Genomic DNA, 22,028 nt, shown 5'->3' with positions numbered 1-22,028 from the left:
GAATAAAGACAGCCTTTTCATCGGAGATTTTATAGGCCGTCTCCATCAACGACTGGTCACCTTTCAGCGCCTTGATAAAGCTGACCATATCCGCCACGGCTGGTTGTGCGGCATCTCCAGGAAAACGAAAAGCCAAAGTATTTTTCACTACTAATTCCGTCGACATCTTGATCACGTGACACGTACACTGAGGCAAAAATCTCGCATGATTTTCATAAGATCACACTAATGAACGCGTTTTTTATTATTTTTTTGTTGGTTCATAAGACACTTGCGTATTTCATTCGACGAGATTGAGATTCATAAGACAAGTGTATTTTTTTCATAATAATCAATTGTCAATGTCATAAGAACGCTTATGAACCCCATTGCTCATCATTGTGAAGAACCACGTGAGGCAAATTTTCTCGGTACAGCCATTTCACAATCATAAATTCAATATGGCTTCCGAAATGGACGTGTTTGCTGATTTGTCGCTGGCTGACTCCGTTTCAAATGCATCAAAGGGTAAATATTTTCTATTTATCATCAATTCCGCTGTAACTAACACTTTCTTTCGATCAGATTTAGGAATTGGATTCAAAGAATAAGATTTTTGATTGAAAATTCAAAACGATTTGCATGACGCGTAAGAAATCACAAACCCCCCTCATCCATTAATCCGCCCTAACGGAAACCTGCACCAATTCAAGCATTCTTCACAACTTTTCTCAATAATGTTTCGCTGCTATAATATACTTCTTCGCGTTCAAAATAGGTTAGCCAACTAGATTTCTAATTTTCATCCATATTGCCGTATCGCAAATCGATTCTAATGCTTTACTGTAAGTGCTTTAATCGAATTGCGACATGACAAAATGGATGAAAATTTGATTTTCCTAAGTTGGTTAACCTATTTTTCAACGGGGATTAGTATTATTCATTCATTGAAATTTATAATCTAAAGCTCAAATTACACAAGACAGTCTTATGGAACCAAGAATGGATCAGAACGTATTTCATAAGACTATCTATGGATTTTGTTATCAAGTCAATGCTGGTTCATAAGATCATCTTACGAAATTCCTTCGAGGTGTATTATGGAAACAACATCTGCCGAAAACCATACGATGGTCTTATGAATTTCAAAGATTTTTCTTGTGTCGTAATTCCATAAGCAAATCTTATGACAGTCTTACGTTTGCTTTCCTCAGTGTACACCGTAGACGACCAGGCACAAAATTCGAAAAAAAACACTAGCAAACGAACAACACGTCCATCCACATTGAGACGTGAGAGATCACTGATTCCAAGAACTTAGGTAATATTGAAAAAGCATAAAATTTTAATAATTCTTAATTTTCCTGCTATAAAATAGCCTGAAAGATTGGAAATGTCCAAACCTTCTGTCTTTGATAAGAATCGATGATTACCATCGAGTCCTGAAGAATATTTCAATGCGTGAACAGAAAAATTGGCAACAAGTTACAATAATCAACACTTATCCTTCATCAAAATTCGCAAGTCAATGTTTTAGCTAGCGATTCACACAAAGAAAGCAACGAAATGCGTACTATTGACTGAGTTATTAGCGAAAGAGGAATGAAGAAATGTGCTGTTGTTGTTAGGCTTTTTTGAATATTTTATCAAGTTTATACGAGAATCAGAATTCAAAACATTCAAAGCAAATTTGCATAAGATTATGAGGAGAATCTTAATATGGAATCTTCAAAAACAACATCTGAAATTACAAAAAGTCGAAAGATGCTTAGTGCTACAGCTAGATAACTCGAATACGGGATTTCGAGTTACCTAGTTGCAGCATTAAGGAGACGAAATGTGGTCGAACTTAAGCTTTATGCTATGTTCAGACTAGGGCTTATATTGTTTAATATAGGCTAGCTTAATAAGAAACATCATATTGGTAATTTCCAGTAAAAACAAGATGTATGGTTTCTGATAACAAGAAAGCTTGTATTGCATAATATAAGCCTAGTCTGAACGTAGTATTACCAGAGACGAATTTGTCTTTGGTAGTTGGGTTAGAAATGGCTACCACTTCTAGCGCTGCATTTGGTCCCTTAGTACTGCAAAAGGTACCCAAGTATGACAGATCGCAGTACACTTTTCACGGCATTCTAGATTTTGCTCTATTACCTTATGTGCCATAAAATTTTAGTCAACTGCTAGTAACATGGAGAACTTTATTTTGTCTTTGGTATTACCTTTTTTTATGTTATTGTTGAATATGGATTGTTAACAATCATCGACATGTTATGTTTTGTTTTATTAAAAAACAACCCGGTAATTATAAAGGTACGTAGTGGCGAACGACTTTTGCCATTTTAATTGCATAACAATCGTCGCTTTGATCGTAATCACAGCACAGAAGTAGGCGTAACTTCGACCCCTTCATCGACTCGCTAAGATTAAATACGGACGTCACGGACCTTCGCGTGGTCGAATCAAATCCGGTTGCTCCAGTCGCCTCTGCACAACATTGTAATAGATTCCATCGCCGCTCCATCCCGAAATCAATTGAGATCCATCCGAAAGAGAATCTCGCGGTGCTGAAGCTTCGAGCGAAATCATGGCCTGCTTGGGTAAACATGGAATCAAAAGTTCAAAGCAATTAATCGGAACCTTGTTTACATGGAAACCGGGAGGGCTCCCTACCTGCGCGCGCGACTTCAGTGCAGTGCACCAGGCCTGCTTTGACTTGGACGCGATTTTAAGGTATTCTACTAACTATAGCTACTTATAGGTATTCTACTAAACAGCTCGAAGATTTATTATCATCATGGCGATTTTAAGTCCATCCGGATCCGATCTGTGATCTTGCTCCTCTGTAATGCTTCCAGTGCATTCAATCGCGTCTGCATTTTATCACCTTTCTCTTCTGGATCTACCTTGGCACCGAGGGATTCGGTGGCACGTGGAGACCTGTGGAGACCGGGGGATGCACTCAGCTTCCATGAGGTGGCCGCTAGAGCGCGAGTGGGAAAGAGCAAAAGCGAGGCGAAATGGTGTTAAATAAATAAGCACATAAAATTTTAATAAACCTCGACACGGCAGGTCGGGTACACACTCGAGTGCCCACCGGAGGCCTTCAGCGCGCGACCATTAGAGTACGGTGGGGCAAAAGATCGAATAATGCAATGTCATGGTGGTTTAGTTTTTGTTCTGGCAATATTGATTATTCCATCAGGTCAAACTTTTGCCCCAACATACTCTACTGAGATTCCTCTCCGTGGTAAGCTCAGGGAGGGACGAATTACGGACCCACAGAGTGCAGTGTGGGCTCAAGAGTTCTTCCCACCACTCCTACTCAGGCAGGAGACTCTATCGCAAATAGGCTGCGACTGGACTTTGTGGTCGTCGGAAGCGAAGTGTGTTCGAAGATAAAACGATGTCAAGTGCTTCTGCAGACGAGAACACGAGTGGAGAAAATGTTCAGCCCACGGTGGGCGGATGCTCCAAGGAAGATTATTTACCGTTTCATCGGAGAGGGTGACACTTCCCGATTGCGGGGGTCAGATGGCTACTAGATTGATCGGCTTGAAAGGTTTTCTTTTGGGCTCTACATAAACGTTGTTTTGATCTAGTCATCTTCTATTTGAATTTTACTTAAATCAACTAGGATCATTTTTGGGCATTAGATATTAATCCAAATTTCATAAAAATTAATTGGATCAGATTCCTAGCTAACTTCGATTGATGAATGTCACACTTTTAGTTCAGCTTCCGTTCAAAACCTGTCCAGCTAAACACGGGTAGCCGAGCATACCCCCGAACCGCGTCCTCCGCCATAACCCCATCCGAAAAAAGATCTATCTATGCAATCTACGATCATCTGTTTGACCAGCGCTGGGGCACTCGGGGAGACGCCCGCACCGTTTCCAAAAAGTTTGACAAATAGATGTCATGATCAATTTAGTTCGAAAAACAAATCCTCTAATCCATATTCATAAGTTTCACATTCTATCCTACCCCTCTGATTGTTAAACAAGCAAAAACGGAGATTACAAAATCGCTGTACCTAAACCTACATATAACCTGGACGGACCCGGACTACAATGTGATATGCCGCCAGTCAGTCAGCCAGCCTTTAGCAGCAGCAAACGCGGCAATGTCGAACAAGCCGTCGTTGCTCGCCGATGCAAACCGGTTTTTGGGAAATTATTTATTGAGGAATATTTATCGCCCAGTTCAGCGCTCACTCGGATCGCGAGCCTTTCGGTTTTGGAATCGCGCGCGCGCGCCTCTACCTCTATGGGTTGGAGATCTAGGGGCAGCAGTAGGCCTTGCCTACTATAGCTTGGCTGGTCAGGGCTTTTCTAGTAGGGCATAGTGGTTCAAAATGCACTGATGGGGTAAAATGGGTCAATTTAGATTTTAACCAGCGGGTAGGAAATACTCTATTGGTAGTATAATATCATTCCTACACACTTAGTTTTATTTCACGATCTTGGCCGTGCGTATCTCGGGTTTTCAATATCAACCAACAAATTGTCAAGATACTTAGTAACTAAGTGCGATTTACTGATCTTTTATTTCTTGAGATACAATTTTAATTGTATACCGACTACTCGACTGATCAAATCTCGATTAAAACTCGCCAAGATTCGGCAATCTTAATAAATAAATTGTGTAGAACTCTAACCTCTTGCTATTACACTTTAACGGAAGATTACAGTAATTGATAGTTTTGATGAATTCGTTACAAATCCCAAAATAAGCTTCTGTATTAACAAGCATCGTATTACTGTTTGCATTTTATCTCACACTGCCCAATCCTGCTCTGATAAATTAACATTTTTGCTCGGGTTCAACCGGATCTTAAGATATTCGATATTTTTGGATCAAACTTAAAGTGAATAGATACCAGACCCAAGATCGTTCAAAAAATTGTTCATCGTTTATAACAACTGAAATTTCTATTCTTGAAAATCTATTTCAAATCTCTTTAATTCCACTTTCAAATTTATTATGACCCCATTTTAACTTCCACTTCTATGGTTCTGGAGAAGTTTATTTGTGTCTGAGGAGTTTTAGGGGGGAATTTAAATCCGGGTACGATTGAAGGCTTTCCATGGAGGGCATACCAGCTTCCAGTAAGGGCTAAAGAGGCTAGCTGATATTTTATTTTTCTATGTCCTTTCAATGTTTCACAAGTTCAAAAATCCCATTTGCTACCATTATATGACCCTTTTTTAATCGCTCTTACGAGCAGCGTTGCTAAGCTACCAGATTTGTCTGGAATATTCCAGATTTTTGAGGCTCTATTTTACAAAAATCTGGAAGATCCAGATAAAATTTGAAATGAATTTGTAAGGTTTTGTATATAATTTTTAAGGTTCTCCATGTACAGACTTTTCCAGACAAATTTTCACAATCTTCCAGATTTTGGAAAAATTGACTTGGCATAGGGATGCAGGGGCTTATGAGCTTCAGTAGAATGATTGAAGAGGAACAAAAATTGTGCTTCAGGGCTTTTTGAAGAGGGTCTTCCACTGGATTCCAGTAGGAGCGTTAAGGGGTACTAGCTTATTTTTATTATTTATTCCCATGTTTAACGATTGAACTTCTATTTCAAATCTCTTTAAATCCTGCTCATTATATTTTTTTTATGGTTTCGTGAGTCGTTATCGAGTCATGGAACAACGACTCATGGAGTTTTCACTGTAGTGAATTAGGCAGTGTCTAAAGAAACTAAGTCTTTGAAATTGTTATTTTATGGCATAAAATTACGGTAAATGTGATATATTTTAATATCACCAAATCTAAATGTTGCTTCCAAATTGATTATGAACTTTTGTTCAGATTATTGATTTATATTTGTTAAAATCAACATCGAACGTGGTCTGTCCCACGTTACTATACGCATATTAGTCTCGCGATTCAAGATATATATATTTAATAGAAGTAAAAAACAAATGCTACTAGAATAATTTCATACTTTACAAACAAAGTAACTTAAAGGAAGTTTACCTGATTTACATCGATTTTATTCTACAACAGTTCGAAGAATTTGTATCAGATTTCTTCATCACCATCATCAGTATCATCCAAAATCTCCTTCTCAGCTTCTGAACATCTACTCGTTCCACGCTCTGGCGAATATAGCTGGTGAGTCCAATGCTCAGAACACGGTATTAAGACGAATGCGGTTTTCCTTCGAGATTGTAAACCCGCCGTTCATTTTACACCCAGAATGTCAACCTTTACTCGGTGCGATAAACGGCGTTGTATCTCGCTTTCAATTCTTTTTTTTTCTCTTGCATTTTTGGCGAAATCATCACCGGTCATATCACTTCCGTCAGAGTCCATTCATCCAGTCATCACTTTTCAGTTCAAGTCCCGTCGTATATTCAGTCTCCTTTAACGATTGCAAATAGCTTACCCAATGCTCAGGGTACGTCTTTGGTGGAAACTGAAAGCTACTGTCGCCGCCAGCATTGCCGTCACAACCGTCCTTATCGTCGAAGCCAGCGAAGTTGTCTTCAGAGCCCGCGTCATTGTCCTACGGGTCGGCATCGGACAAATTCATGCACTCTTCCACGGAACTATCAGAAGTACCATAAATTTTCAAATAATCGAGAGCAGACATTTTCGGGACTTAGAATGCGGACACTAAACTGTCAAAATAACAATAATTCACATGTGAAGAACGATGCATCATAGTAAGCACTGATACTGTTATGTGTTTATTCTCATACATTCAAGAGCAAATAAACGCACAACAGTCACGCGTACATTAATTAATTATTTGAATAAATTAATAAACAAACCCCTTTTAAAAATTCGCCGCTAGAAAACGGGTACATTAATTTTCCTTATAAAACCAGAAATTGAAAACAAAATAAGTTTTCGCGGTAACCTGGAATCGTTCTTGCGATCGATAGGACCGTGCGGGATTCAACTCAATTTTGGGTTGTTTCAACGCAATTGGCTTGTTTAGGGGTATCTTGTTTCTTACATATTCTAATTCTACGGTAAAAACTGAGCCAGAATCCAAAGTTTCATAATTTTCCGTTCCCTGGAACTATTTTTAAAACACTTTTGAATTAAGTATGGGAATCGCGTTTGAATCACCCCTCGGCAAATTTTACTTCGAGACGTGCTGTCATTATGTAAATTGGAATGTCATTGAGTCCACAGAATGAAATCTTTTTTAATCATTTACTGTATCAAAATTAGAATATTAAAGTGCAATAAAATTGTGTTACACTTATGCTTTTTCGATCAAGCTACAAAAAACTGTGAATTTTTCATCACTAAAGAACCCAATTCCGTAGTTGAACCCAATTACTCAATTTTGGCTAAATTTACAAAATCCCCACTAGGTAGTTTGCCTTTGATATAGGGACGAATGACCTTCGGGTTAAAGTAAAAGTACACCTATTGTAAAGTAAAAGTACACCTATTGGGTAGATGCACCTCTCTCCATTGTTGACAACATTCCGAGAGATTTTGGGTTGAAAGTATAATCGATATACTTAATTTTGGGTAAACTAAACTCAAAAATTAGGTTAAAAAATTTCTCCGTGCACACAGGCGCCCGTTTTTCTCAAAAATAACATGTAACGCGAATGGCAAATGTGAGTCGTTGTCATGATAGGCAAACTAGTTCTACTATTCATATTAAAAAGAATTTGTATCGAACGTGTGGACTATTTTCAGTGTATCGACGTCTTAGGCCTCAATCACAATGTGATTGCCGTTTTGCCGTTGTACCGCGGTGCCGCTCATATTGTGCTTGGGGCTTTAAGCGTTAAACACAATGCAACGGCACAACGGCAAGAACGACAAAACGGGAACATTGATTAGAATGACATGTAAATGTTTTGATCAATGTCGACTAAATCAGACTCAACATGGACTTGACAAGTAGAGTGCAGACCAAGATGGGCTTGCAATTTCGCCGTTGTACCGGGTTGCCATTCGCATTGTGTTTGGGGCTTTAATGTGGAGTGATGCCAAAACGACACATGAAATGTTCGTATTGCAAATCTTTCATAAGGCAAAATGTTTGAACTTTAATACTCTAATTTGCTGCGTGTAGGTTATGGAAAATCCTTACACAAAATGTCAACATTCTCGATGAGTTTTTCACAAATATTATTCCAAACAAACACTTCATATATCATCACTTGAGGAATACAACTTCCAAAGATTCGTCTAAATCCATAGCCCCTTTCTCGGGTCGTCGCGTGACATACAAACACCATTCCATTTTTATTTATACAGATAGAAAAAATCACTTTAGACCATGCTATTTAAAAAAACTAATATTAAAAAAACACTGGTACTAGGCTGTTTAACCCCTCTACAGCAGCTTCATTTTTTACCTCAAAGTTCAAACTCAAATCATGATAACTTTTTTGTTTTTCAATATTTTTGCACCATTTTTTCACAAGTTCTCAGAAAACTCTTCTAGTTCTAGGGTCTATGTCGATATTGATCATTGGTCATCTGGTTTTGAAGATATTCCAAAATTCCTTGGGGGACCGACCCGTAACTGGAACCCCCCGTTAATTTCTCAGGCTACAGAAATTTAATCGTGTTCGGATATTCACTCTTCGGAACAATACATTAATGAGAGTATGTTGTGAAAAAATGAAGCAATTTGGTGCAGCCGTCTTAAAGTAATGAGCATTTAGGTTTCTGGAACCACGCTGGTCAAATAAAGATCTTAAAAACTTCAAAAAACATAATATCGTAATTTTCAGATATCTCTAAGAATACTGAACCGATTTGTATGATTTTTTCAGAGTAGCTCCTTATTACCTGGCATTATGTAGCCCACATTTTATTTTTTTGATAAATTGATCAAAAACAAAATGGCCGCCAAAGACATTTTATATGGAAAATGTCGGTCCCCCAAAGAACATCGAAATATCTTTAAAACCAGATCACCAGTAATTAATATCGACACGGATTCCTAAACTAGAAGAGATGTTTGAGAACTTGTGAAAAAATAGTGCAAAAATATTGAAAAACAAAAAAGTTATGACGATTTGAATATTTATTTTGTGGTAAAAAATTAAGCTTCCGGTAGAGGGGTTAATTACACACAAATCGATAAAAATAGGTGAAACAAATTAACAATTTTCGTATTTTTTTTACTCAGACTTATAAAAGAACATAATGTTAAACTCAAAGAGAAAAAACATTTACTCGTTGATATAAAAATTAGGGGTGGCCTACTTGCCTCTATGGTACGCTTGCCCCATATTCCCCCTGTTTTCGAGTGTTTAAAAATATAATCGTAGATCGTAGGTTGTAGATTTATCGTAGATAAATGTGGACAAACTGTTTTGCTGGAGTAATATTTGATTGAACTATGGCAATATTGAAAGCTACAGTCGACTCTACATATCTCGAAATCGAAGGGACCATCGAGATAGGGAGAGATCGGCACATAGAACAAATTTTTAATGAATACTAGATTGAAAATCACTCCGTTACCAGGAAAATTAATAACAAACAGACTTCGTTTCGTTTTTGCAAATTGTTCTGAATCTCGAAAATCTAGTCTAGTAACCTTTGATAATGATAAAAAATCATTGACATAGGGAGAGTTATCGAGATATAGAACATCGAGATGTGGAGAGTCGACTGTATTATGATACGCTACAGGTTTCTTGTACAACTTTGTTATTTCTCTCTAAAATGCGATTGAGTTTAGGTTGACATTTTAAACCATCTCTCCCTATTAGAGCTAAGCACACTGTGCGAGCTGGTCGCCCCTGTACCTAGAGCGCCCAAGCACAGCCAACTATGGTGGAAACGATCGATCGCGCGTCCGCTTCTACTTGGCTGGCACTGGCACTACACCCGATCGTGCATTTAAAAAGCAATAAAATAGGAGAGAATAATTACAGAGCTCTGGTCCACACATCGAGCGATCGCGCGCGCCGCCTGAGAGCTTATAGCAACCGCGCGCACTACACTACAGATTCCGCAGTGAGGCTAGGAAGAATCTCTACGATTGCATGATAGAATGCTTCAACAGCTTCAACAGAACTTCCACAACCACCGAACAAAAAATGTAAATGATCAATAAAACGTAATTAAATAATTTTATGAGTCAGCAAGAGGGAGGGAACGCGAGACGAAGATCTACATAGAACCTCGAAGACGAACGGACGGACGAAGAGGAAAAGAGGCGATTGATCGACATCCGAAGAGGAGATTCCTCAATGATTGAGCTCTTTGCTCCCCTTTAGCGATCGCCACTCACTCGAGCTCCTCGATCGAACGAAAATGTTTGTTTATTTTCCAAACAAGTCAAAAGCTGAAAAATGCTGACAGGTTTCAATCCGCCCGGATTAACACGCTCGGGTGCCGTCGAAGTCGCGATGTGACTTTGGGGCTGGAGACCAAATTTTTTCTTGTCCATGAAGTGGGCGCTGGGACTCTGGGCCTGTCGATCGTCCATCCGTTAGGTATGTTAGTGGGCAGTGAATTGATAATTAATTAAATAATGGCATCATCAGCGCGGGTTCGCGCCAACGACGATGCGATAACGATCGCTCGCGTCTTCCGAGGAAGAAGAAGAAGAAGGAACCGGAGGCGATAATCCACCGTCAGAACAAGGATTATCGATTAACAGGGTAAATGGTTGTGATAGCGATGTCAGAGAAACACCTCGGCCGCCCGAAGCAGATGCTAACAAATTGGGGAGTTGTTCGGATCGGATCTTGCATCAGGAATAAGAGGTGAATGATCGCGCGCCCGTTTCGGGAAGGGTGAAGCATTCCACGTCCATGATGATGCGGCAAAATGTGTATGCAAATCGGCAAACAAGGATCGCGATCGAGGTTTCGATTATTGTGGGATTCACTTAAGCTGATTGGGAACTTTTGCGAGGGGTACGATCGAGTGGTTTGACGTTGGAATAACATGAAATGAAGCAACTTTGGGTTGATGATCACGCTTGTAAAGACACTTTTAGCTTGACAAGAGGTTTCGTGTATTTATTTATATGCATTGTTTTAGGAAACTTTTAGATAAAATCTCAGTACATTTCCGAATATCTTGACGATACTTCTGAGCAAGAAGTTTTCCAATGGAGCTTCTAGGAGAAGTCTCCCAAGCTTCCGGGAGAAGCCTTTCAAGCTCCTAGGAGAAGCCTTCCAAGCTTCTAGTAGAAACCTTCTAAGTTTCTGGAAGAAGCCTTCCAAGCTTCTGGGAGAAACTTTCCAAGCTCCTAGCTTCTTGTAGACACTTCCCAAATTTCTGGAAGAAACCTTCCAAGCTTCTGGTAGAAGCCTTCCAAGCTTCTTGGTGAAGCTTTCCAAGCATCTTGTAGAGGCCTTCCTAGCTGCTAGAAGCCATGCAAGCTTCAGGAAAAAGCCTTTCATGCTTCTGGGAGAAGCCTTCCAAGCTTCTGGTAGTAGCATTCCAAGATTTTGAGAGAAGCCTTCCAAGCTACTGGAAGAAGTCTTTCAAGATTCGGTAAGAAACTTTCAAGTTTCTGGGAGTAGCGTTCCAAGATTTTGGGAGAAGCCTCCCAAGCTTCTGGGAGAAGCCTTCCAAGCTTCTAAGAGAAGACTTCCAAGATTCTGGGAGAAGCCTTCAAAGCTTCTGAGAGAAGCCTTCCAAGCATCAGGGAGAAGCCTTCAAAGCTTCTGGGAGAAGCCTTCTAAGCATCAGGGAGTAGCCTTCCACGATTCTAAGACAAGCCTTCCAAGCTTCAGAGAAAAACCTTCCAAGCTTCTAAGAGAAACCTCCCAAGTTTCTAGGAGAAGCCTTCCAACTTTTTGGAAAAAGCCTTCCAATCTTCTGGAAGAAGGTTTCTAAGCTTCTAAGAGAAACCTCCCAAGTTTTTGGGAGAAGCCCTCCAAGCTTTTGGAAGAAGCCTTCCAAGCTAGCTTCTGGGAGAGGCCTTCCAAAGTTTCTGGGAGAAGCTATCCGAAGCTTCTGGGTGAAGCCTTCCGAAGCTTCTAGGATAAGCCTCTCGAAGCTTCTAGGAGAAGCCTTCCGAAGCTTCTGGGAGAATCCGTCCAAAGCTTCTGGGAGAAGCCTTCCGAAGCTTCTGGGAGAAGCCTTCCGAACGCTTGGCTTCTAGGAGAAGCATTGCAAAGCTTCTGTGAGAAGCCTTTCAAAGCTTCTGGGAGAAGCCTTTCAAAGCTTCTGGGAGAAGCCTTCCGAAACTTCTGGGAGAAGCCTTCTGAAGCTCCTGGGAGAAGCCTTCTAAAGCTTTTGGGAGAAGTCTTCTGAAGCTTCTGGGATAATCCTTCCAAAGCTTCTGGGAGAAGCCTTCCGAAGCTTCTGCGAAAAGCCTTTCAAAGCTTCTGCGAGAAGGATTCCGAAGCTTCTAGGAGAAGTCTCTCGAAGCTTCTAGTAGAAGCTCTCCAAAGCTTCTGGGAGAAACCTTCCGAAGCATCTGGGAAAAGCCTTCCGAAGCTTCTTGGAGAAGCTTTTCGTAGCTTCTTGGACAAGCTTTTCCAGCTTCAGGTAGAAGCCTTTCAAGCTCCAGAGAAGAGCTTTCAAAGCTGTTAGGCTTTTTGGTAGAGATGGCGTACAGGCACAGCAGTTGAATACGGTTTTTGGGCAAAATATCGTAAGATAAAACCTCGGAAGGGCGAATACACAATAATCTACTAATTCTCAAGATTCACCACGGCCTCCAATTTGGTACCTGTCGGATAATGTCGGATGATTTCAAACATTTTACGTGGAAGAAGACTGTATCGTGTATGTAGAACCTTACAAATTCATTCAAATGGCGTCGGAATCTTGACGACTATTCTAAAACAAAACCTAAAAAATCTGGAACGATGCTAATGATTGCCTCAATTTTCTTTCCATTAGGAATAAATCGAATCCAACTTCTTCCTTGTATCGTATAGATGCATTCTGCCTTATTAGTTGCAATCATTGTATCAGGCGGTTATTATTGCTAAACGCTAGACTACGTACTACTTTTCAAAAAAAATCCCTATTGGAAGTCTCCTTCTCAATTTATAACAAATTACGTCTAAGATCATTTGTCATTAACTCGCACCGTGCCAATCGATCGGTCCCAGCAAGGTGTCCATCAGCGATTGACCACCTGGGAGCATCAGTTCAGATAGGCCACACCAGATAGAGACGACCGCGTTTGCGCTTGGGCTGTCTGAACCTATCTATATCCGAGAGTTGGTCCTCCTCTATATGTCTAGTAGGAAAAGAATCAAAGCAGCCATCGCTCGATCGCAGTCAATTTGGCACATACACACCAGACATCGCACCCCACCTCGTCAGTCAGTCACCGCCATCTTCGATCTAGCTAGTACGGGCTATGTGGGAAAATCCGTCGAACGACGCCAGCCGGGCTGCGTACCGTACGTGATCTGTATACGCCAGCGACAATATCGCTATTGGCTCGTTTATCGATTCAGAACCTTGTTACGTAAGCACGCCCAAGGATTTCTTTGAAAACGAATAAAATCGGAGCTTTTAATTAAAGATTTGATTAATACAGTCAAACCTACAGGAATAGACTCATGGAACCATACTAAACACAAAAAATCAAGGTTACCGTGATGGTCCCTTCGAACAGCTTTTCGAAGAATATCTGTGCCATGACTAGATGTTTTTTCCATGAGTCGATTATCCCTTGAACATCGAGTAATGGAATTTTGACTGTAGTTATTTTTTGACAAATCCGGTTACCACTGCCCTTGTCCTGGACTGGTCTCACAGGAATCGAAATCCGTAAAACGATAACTTTTTTGTAAAATAAATTTTAATGCTTTAATAAATTGTATTCAACAAGTGGTATGCCTTCGAGAGGGTACGCCCTTGTGCTCAATTAGCCTACTTATATGGTCGACGATATTTATTTTTTTGACAATTTTCGACCGACGGTCATTTATTTCCAATCGAAATGTCATGACAGTTAAGCATCGCAAATCGCCGTGCTTTTCGGATTACGCCATCGTCTCTCCCAAGATCGGTCCTTTCCCATCACCGTCACCGGTGATCAACGACCCGACCGGTGACGGTGGAGATGCGTGGACGGAGTCTCTCATCGGGTGACAGGTCATCGCACAGTGGTTCTCCGAGGGGTAATAGTTTTCTCTCTCCCTCTCTTTTGATTATGACATTGCAATACTGAAGCTTTTAAAAAGTTTTTCAGTATAGATCACAAGACAATATCCTTGGCCTACGATTCTTACAAAAATCGCATCGGAAGATGAAAATGCGGCTTAGATATTGATGATAGAGGAAGTAAACAAAGAGAGACTCTCAATGCTGTTTAAAAAAGTTCAGCGAGAAATATGTGAAAATGTAAGTCTTGTAATACCTGAATATGATAAAAAAAATTTAGATTTTGACCGACATTCGTTCTGCATCGCACCACTATGCATCGCCGCGCAGTTGCTGTTACGGCAGTTACGGTTGCTGCGATCTTTTTTCTGCGGCGTCACTGTGACCGCAAAAAACATGTCCACTACAACGGTAAAAAAATGAACCGCAAATGGTCCCAAATATTGCTTATCAATTTAATTTAAGATTCGTGTCTGTCTTTAGCATTCCTTTATGACCTCCTGCCGTATCGTGGATAAGGTCCATGTTGTGCCATAACCTGGGTCTTGTAATCGTTTATCTCTTTTTTTTTGGGGCTGCAGCGGCGGCGGCGAAAGCTGGCTTTTGTGTGCACGAGATTAAAATCCGGAGAAAATTATGAAAACGGTGCGCGCGTGGGCGTGTCGCACATTTCGCGTGTTGCCATTTTTCAACCCTCGGAAAGTTCCGAAGAAGATGTATCCCGACGGGATACGCGCTTCCCGTGGATCGAGTCCTAACCCGTCGTATGAGTTTTGCATAAATTTCGTTGATTGGTTCGGATTGGCGTCGCCATCGCAACGATCTGGAATATCACAGGCAGCAGCTGCAATAAGGCGGCGGCGACGTTGCAGCAAGTATTGCACAATTTACGAAGACCAATCCCATGGCAACCGCGATCAACCACGGCGTCCAGTTCTCCACAACTGCCTGTGCCTACTATGTCTGTAAATGGGGTTGTATATTGACACACCATCATTCGGTTGAGGAGCATTTCGTTTTATGTTTATTTATCCTTCGCCTAAGTGCACATATTTTATGCTTTAATAGCGTGGGCCTCGGGGCTATCACTATGGAGCGGTCGAGGTTCGGAATAGGTCACATATTGCCATTATTAAGGGGGCCACACAAATCGCAATGAATGCCGTGTTTGTCGGCGTTTAATTTAATATTAATTACGTGTGAGTGATTCGATTTCTGGAAGAATCTTGATAAGTCCAATTTTGAGTGTATTATACGTTTATTTAAATATAATGATAATTCTAAAGAATCCAAACCCAAGTAGCATTTCAGGTTTTGTCGTGGTTTTATAACTGACTTAACATAAAAAAAATGTCAAACCGTAATAAAACTTATATTACTAGGGAAGGCTTGCTAAATCCTTTATCTTGACCTTTTCTCTTTTGAACGCCGCCAATTTTATAACCACTAATCCGAAAACACTCTAACCTCAATTCCATCTACCCCGCCAGGATTTACCGGAACGCAGTGCGAGATCGACATCGACGAGTGCGCCACCAACCCTTGCCTGAACGGTGGCATCTGCCGGGATCTGATCAACTCGTTCAAGTGCACCTGTGCCATCGGATTCACGGGTCTTCGCTGTCAGATCAATATCGACGATTGTCTATCGCAACCCTGTCGGAACGGCGGTATCTGCCATGATTCCATCGCCGGGTACACGTGCGAGTGTCCACCCGGGTATACGGGAATGTCCTGCGAGACGAACATCAACGACTGCGCTTCGAACCCGTGCCACCGGGGTATCTGCATCGATGGGGACAATTCGTTCACCTGCCAGTGCAACCCGGGGTACACCGGGTACCTGTGTCAGATCCAGATCAACGAGTGCGAATCGAACCCGTGTCAGTTTGGCGGACACTGTGAAGATCTGGTCGGAGGTTACATATGTCGCTGTCAACCGGGAACGTCCGGTCCCAACTGTGAAGTCAACGTGAACGAGTGCCACAGCAATCCGTGTCGACATGGCGCCAAATGCATAGACGGCATCAACAGGTACACCTGTCAGTGCGTACCAGGCTTTACGGGAACCCACTGCGAGACGAACATCAACGAATGCGCATCAGATCCCTGCGCCAACGGAGGTGTCTGCATGGACCTGGTCAACGGATTCCGCTGCGAATGCCCTCGTGGTTACTTCGACGCCCGATGCCTCAGCGACGTGGACGAATGCGCTTCAAACCCTTGCATCAACGGAGGTCGTTGTGAAGACGGCGTCAATCAATTCATCTGCCATTGTCCTCCCGGCTACGGTGGTCGTCGTTGCGAAACGGACATAGACGAGTGCGGATCGAATCCATGCCAACACGGCGGAATCTGCCGCGATGGCCTCAACTCCTACACCTGCCAGTGCATGCCAGGATACTCGGGCAGAAACTGTGAAATCAACATCGACGACTGCGTGAACAATCCCTGCCGAAACGGAGGTTCCTGCATCGATCTGGTCAATGGATACAAATGCGTTTGCCGAGTTCCGTTCACCGGACGGGATTGTGAATCGAAAATGGATCCTTGCCTACCGAATCGGTGCCGCAACGGAGCCAAGTGTTCACCTAGCCAAAACTACATGGACTTCTCGTGCAGCTGCACCCTCGGCTACACCGGACGGCTATGCGACGAAGACATCAACGAGTGTGCGCTGTCCTCACCCTGCCGAAACGGCGCCACCTGTCGCAACACCAACGGTTCCTATCAATGCCTCTGCGCCAAAGGCTACGAGGGTCGCGATTGCACCGTCAACACCGACGACTGTGCCTCGTTCCCATGTCAGAATGGAGGAACCTGCCTGGACGGCATCGGGGACTACACGTGCCTCTGCGTGGATGGCTTCGAGGGCAAACACTGCGAAGTCGACGTCAACGAGTGCGTATCCATGCCTTGCCAGAACGGAGCAACTTGTACGCAGTACGTCAACTCGTACACCTGCACGTGCCCACTCGGCTTCAGCGGAATGAACTGCCAGACCAACGACGAAGACTGTACCGAAAGCTCCTGCATGAACGGCGGAACCTGCATCGACGGTATTAACAGCTACAACTGCTCGTGCCAAGCCGGATTCACTGGATCTAACTGCCAGTACAAGATCAACAAATGCGACTCGCAACCCTGCCGGAACGGTGCCACTTGTTACGATTACGACAACGACTACACCTGTCACTGTTCGTACGGCTACACCGGAAAGCAGTGCATGGACTACGTAGATTGGTGTTCCCAGTCTCCTTGCGAGAACGGCGCCACCTGCGTCCAACGGGAGAACGTCTACCAGTGCATCTGTGCTCCCGGATGGACCGGTAAGCTCTGTGACGTGGAAATGGTATCCTGCAAGGATGCAGCCATCCGGAAACGCGTTGAACAGAAACTCCTCTGTCACAACGGAACCTGCGAAGACTTCGGAAACTCCCATCGCTGCCACTGCCAACAAGGCTACTCCGGCTCCTACTGCCAAAAGGAAATCAACGAATGCGAAAGCCAACCTTGCCGTAACGGAGGTCACTGCAAAGACCTCATCGGATCATACAAGTGCATCTGCAAGAAGGGCTTCCAAGGTCAGAACTGCGAACTAAACATCGACGAGTGCAAGCCAAACCCTTGCCGAAACGGAGGTATCTGCCACGATCTGATCAACGACTACAAGTGCTCGTGTCCACCGGGAACGCTCGGAGTGCTATGCGAGATCAACACGGACGACTGCGTTCCGGGTGCTTGCCACAACAACGGTAGCTGTATCGACAAGGTTGGAGGATTCGAATGCCGCTGTCCACCGGGCTTCGTAGGATCCCGCTGTGAAGGCGACATCAACGAGTGTCTGTCGAACCCATGCTCGAACCCGGGAACCCTGGACTGCGTCCAGCTGGTCAATGACTACCACTGCAACTGCAAGCCCGGTCACATGGGACGGCACTGTGAGATCAAGGTTGACTTCTGCGCCAACTCGCCGTGCCTGAATGGAGGAATCTGTTCCATTCGGCAAAGCGGACACCATTGCGTATGCACTGACGGTTACTACGGCAAGAACTGCGAATTCTCCGGACATGACTGCGACTCGAACCCTTGCATCAACGGACTGTGCCAGATTGCTGACGACGGTGGCTACCGTTGCGAGTGTCCGCTGGGAACCAGTGGTATCAACTGTGAGATTGACATCCTGGACGAGTGTAATTCGAGTCCTTGCGAGCGCGGAGCTGCCTGCCAGAACAAGCTGGGCGACTTTGAGTGCTTCTGTCCGCCGAAGTGGGCCGGAAAGACGTGCAACAAGTATGATACGACGTACAAGGGATGGTTCGAGAGCGACATCAAGAAGAAGGGTATTATGAACATCTATGCGATTGATTTGGAGTATCAGAGGGCGCAGTGCGTGAAGAAGGGATGTCGGGAGAAACAAGGTAATCATAGGTGCGATGAAGAGTGCAACACGTACGCCTGTGACTTTGATGGAAACGACTGTTCGCTGGGAATCAATCCGTGGTTGAACTGCACTGCCAGCATCAACTGCTGGGAGGTGTTCCAGGATGGAATCTGTAATGAGGATTGTAACAATGCTCAGTGCTTGTTCGATGGACGCGATTGCGAGAAGAAGCTCCAGCCGTGTAATCCGGTGTATGACGCGTACTGTCAGAAGCACTATGCCAACGGATTCTGTGACTACGGATGTAACAATGCCGAGTGTAACTGGGACGGTTTGGATTGCGAGAACGATCGAGAACCGGCTCAGTTGGCGGAAGGTGCCATTTCAATCATCCTGCTGATGGACATGGAGACGTTCAAGAAGAATTCCGTTCAATTCCTGCGTGACCTGGGTCATCAGCTGAGAACGACAGTACGGATCAAAAAGAACAATGCCGGTATGGAGATGATCTTCCCTTGGAAGGGAGGCACTGCTCTGCAGGGATTGGCTGAGAGCGAATTCGGCCGCAAGCACCACGTTGTCTACACGGAAACCCGACAGACTGGTATCCAGGTCTTCCTGGAACTGGACAACCGCAAATGCATTGGAATGACTGGTGCAGAGTGCTTCGGAACGGCTAGCGAGGCTGCCGAGTTCCTGGCCGCAACGGCTTCGAAGCATTCCCTCTCGAAACAGTTCCCAATTTACCAAGTCAAGGGCGTCAATCCCGATGACGACGGTCTTCCGGAAACGACGAACACCAACTATGTACTACTAGGATTCTTCATCGGATTACTGTTGTTTGCCATGTGCGGAGTGTTGGTGGCGAACCGAAAGCGAGCCCATGGCGTCACGTGGTTCCCAGAAGGATTCTTCACGGCCAACACCAACGTCAGAAGGCCGTCCCGCAGACGACCAGATGGCCAGGAGATGCGTAACTTGAACAAGAATCCCTCGATGGTGGACATGGCCAATGGGCATATGGGTAACTCGCAGCAGTGGTGCAACAGTGACGATGAATCGGAAATGCCGCAACCCAAGCGGTTGCGTGGCATCGATCAGGGCTACTCAAGTGATCATACTGCGATTACGGACTACGAAGAAACGGAACCTCGAGTTTGGTCGCAGCAGCACTTCGAAGCTGCTGATATCCGTGATCATCCGGCAATGATGACACCTCCGACGCACCACGATGGCGGCCATAACGATGTAGATGTGCGAGGACCTTGCGGTATGACTCCTCTAATGGTGGCTGCGGTTCGTGGCGGAGGAATCGATTCAGGCGAAGACATTGACTCAGCTGACGACTCCACTGCTCAGATCATTTCGGAGTTGGTGGCTCAGGGCGCTGAACTTAACGCGACTATGGATAAGACTGGTGAAACTTCTTTGCATTTGGCGGCTCGTTACGCTCGTGCGGACGCTGCTAAGAGGTTGTTGGACGCTGGAGCTGATGCGAATAGTCAGGATAATACCGGACGTACTCCACTGCACGCAGCCGTCGCTGCCGATGCTATGGGTGTCTTCCAGATTTTGCTTAGGAACCGCGCTACTAATCTGAATGCTCGTATGCACGACGGTACGACACCGTTGATCTTGGCAGCCCGTCTCGCGATCGAAGGAATGGTTGAAGATCTGATCACTGCCGATGCTGACATCAACGCCGCAGACAACAGTGGTAAGACTGCGCTGCATTGGGCTGCGGCCGTAAACAATGTGGATGCAGTGAATATACTTCTAACCCACGGTGCCAATCGGGATGCTCAAGATGACAAAGACGAAACTCCGTTATTCCTGGCCGCTAGGGAAGGATCGTTTGAAGCCTGCAAAGCCTTGCTGGACAACTTTGCCAATCGGGACATCACCGATCACATGGATCGGTTACCACGGGACGTGGCTAGCGAGCGGATACATCAGGACATTGTCCGATTGCTGGACGAGCACGTGCCACGTAGCCCGCAGATGGTGACGACGATCCCGAACACGATCATGTCACCGACGACGCATCCGCACATGATCACCCACCCGACGATCATTGCTTCGACGAAGCAGAATAAACAGAAGAAGCGGGCGAAGATGAACGGAGCCGTCGGAGGACCACAGAATCCCAACAGCCCGGACAACGACGGAAGCATCCGTCGGAAAGCAGTGGCCAAGAAACCGACGCCGGGTGCCAAGAAAAACAACAACCTTGGTGATGTGCATATTTCGGATGATCAGCTGAGCTCGGTGGAGTCGCCGCTGGCCAATATCCCCAGCCCGTACGATACGGTCAGTTTGTACTCGAACGCGATGGCCGTACACCAGATGGATACGATGACCGGTGCCGGCACCGGCAAGAAGCCACCGAGCTACGAAGATTGCATCAAGGTGGGTTTAGTGCTTGCTAGTTAAAGTTCGTACGACGATTCTATGTTTTTCGATGTTTTATTCTTTTCACAGAGTGCGCAATCGATGCAATCGCTACATAACATCAATCTGGACAACTACGGCTACTCGATGGGCGGTGCCGGAAATACTCCGTTCCAGGATCTGCTGATGAACCAGCGAAACAACGTGGCGGCGGCGAACATGTTGCACGCGATGCATGCGATGGGCGAAAGCGGGCTCAGTCCGCCCTATTCGAACCAGTCGCCGCCGCACTCGGTGCAGAGTAATCTGGCGCTTTCGCCGCAGGGTTATATCGGTAAGTGTCACGCTGCAGAGTTAGTCGGAATAGCGACTGATGAAGATCCTCCATTCTACGATTCAGGTTCGCCATCACCGGCCAAGACGAGGCCCAGTTTGCCAACGTCGCCGACGCACATCCAAGCGATGAGGCACGCTCAGCAACAGAAGCACGGTGTGCAAATGATCTCCAACGGAAGCATGCAGCAGCAACAGCAGCAGCAGCAGCAACAACAGCAACAGCAAAATAGTGGTAGTATAGGCTGTGGACCGCAGCAGAGCAGTAGTAATAACAATAGCAGTAACAACACAAATAGTGCAATGTTGGCCGGCCTACAGATGAGCTTTGTCAACGGTTCTTCCGGACTGGAACTGGCGGGCTTCTGCAGTCCCACAGGTGAGCTTAACGTTTGTTATGATACCTATAAAAGAATAAAAGATTGGAATCTTACCAGTGAAAAATTAAAATTTCCCCAGAGGAAAATAAACCTTAAAATTTCAATCTTTCATTGGAATCTTCTCAATGGAAGATTAGAATCTGCCCAATGGAAGATTGGAATCTTCCCAATGGAAGATTGGAATATTCCCAGTGGAAGATTGGAATCTTCCCAATGGAAGATTGGAATCTTCCCAGTGGAAGATTGGAATCTTCCCAGTGGAAGATTGGAATCTTCCCAGTGGAAGATTGGAATCTTCCCAGTGGAAGATTGGAATCTCCTCAATGGAAGATTGGAATCTTCTCAATGGAAGATTGGAATCTTCCCAATGGAAGATTGGAATCTTCCCAATGGAGGATTGGAATATTCCCAGTGGAAGATTGGAATATTCCCAGTGGAAGATTGGAATCTTCCCAGTGGAAGATTGGAATCTTTCCAGTGGAAGATTGGAATCTCCTCAATGGAAGATTGGAATCTCC

The 22,028-nt window shown here is 44.3% G+C and overlaps 1 protein-coding gene across 1 annotated transcript in view; it reads left to right on the top strand.

Annotated features, from left to right (window-relative positions):
• Positions 1 to 22,028, top strand: part of LOC5573035 (neurogenic locus Notch protein) — a 217,971-nt gene that overhangs the window by 180,864 nt on the left and 15,079 nt on the right. Inside the window, exons 8-10 of the mRNA XM_021838030.1 lie at positions 15,513 to 20,815; positions 20,888 to 21,131; positions 21,198 to 21,509. Coding sequence (XP_021693722.1) covers positions 15,513 to 20,815; positions 20,888 to 21,131; positions 21,198 to 21,509 — 5,859 coding nt within the window. The remainder of the gene's footprint in view (positions 1 to 15,512; positions 20,816 to 20,887; positions 21,132 to 21,197; positions 21,510 to 22,028) is intronic.

This window comes from Aedes aegypti, chromosome 1 (assembly GCF_002204515.2).
Source record: "Aedes aegypti strain LVP_AGWG chromosome 1, AaegL5.0 Primary Assembly, whole genome shotgun sequence".
NCBI classification, from domain to species: Eukaryota; Metazoa; Arthropoda; class Insecta; order Diptera; family Culicidae; genus Aedes; species Aedes aegypti.
Note: the sequence above shows the minus strand (reverse complement) of the source record. Positions and strands in the feature narration are given on the sequence as shown.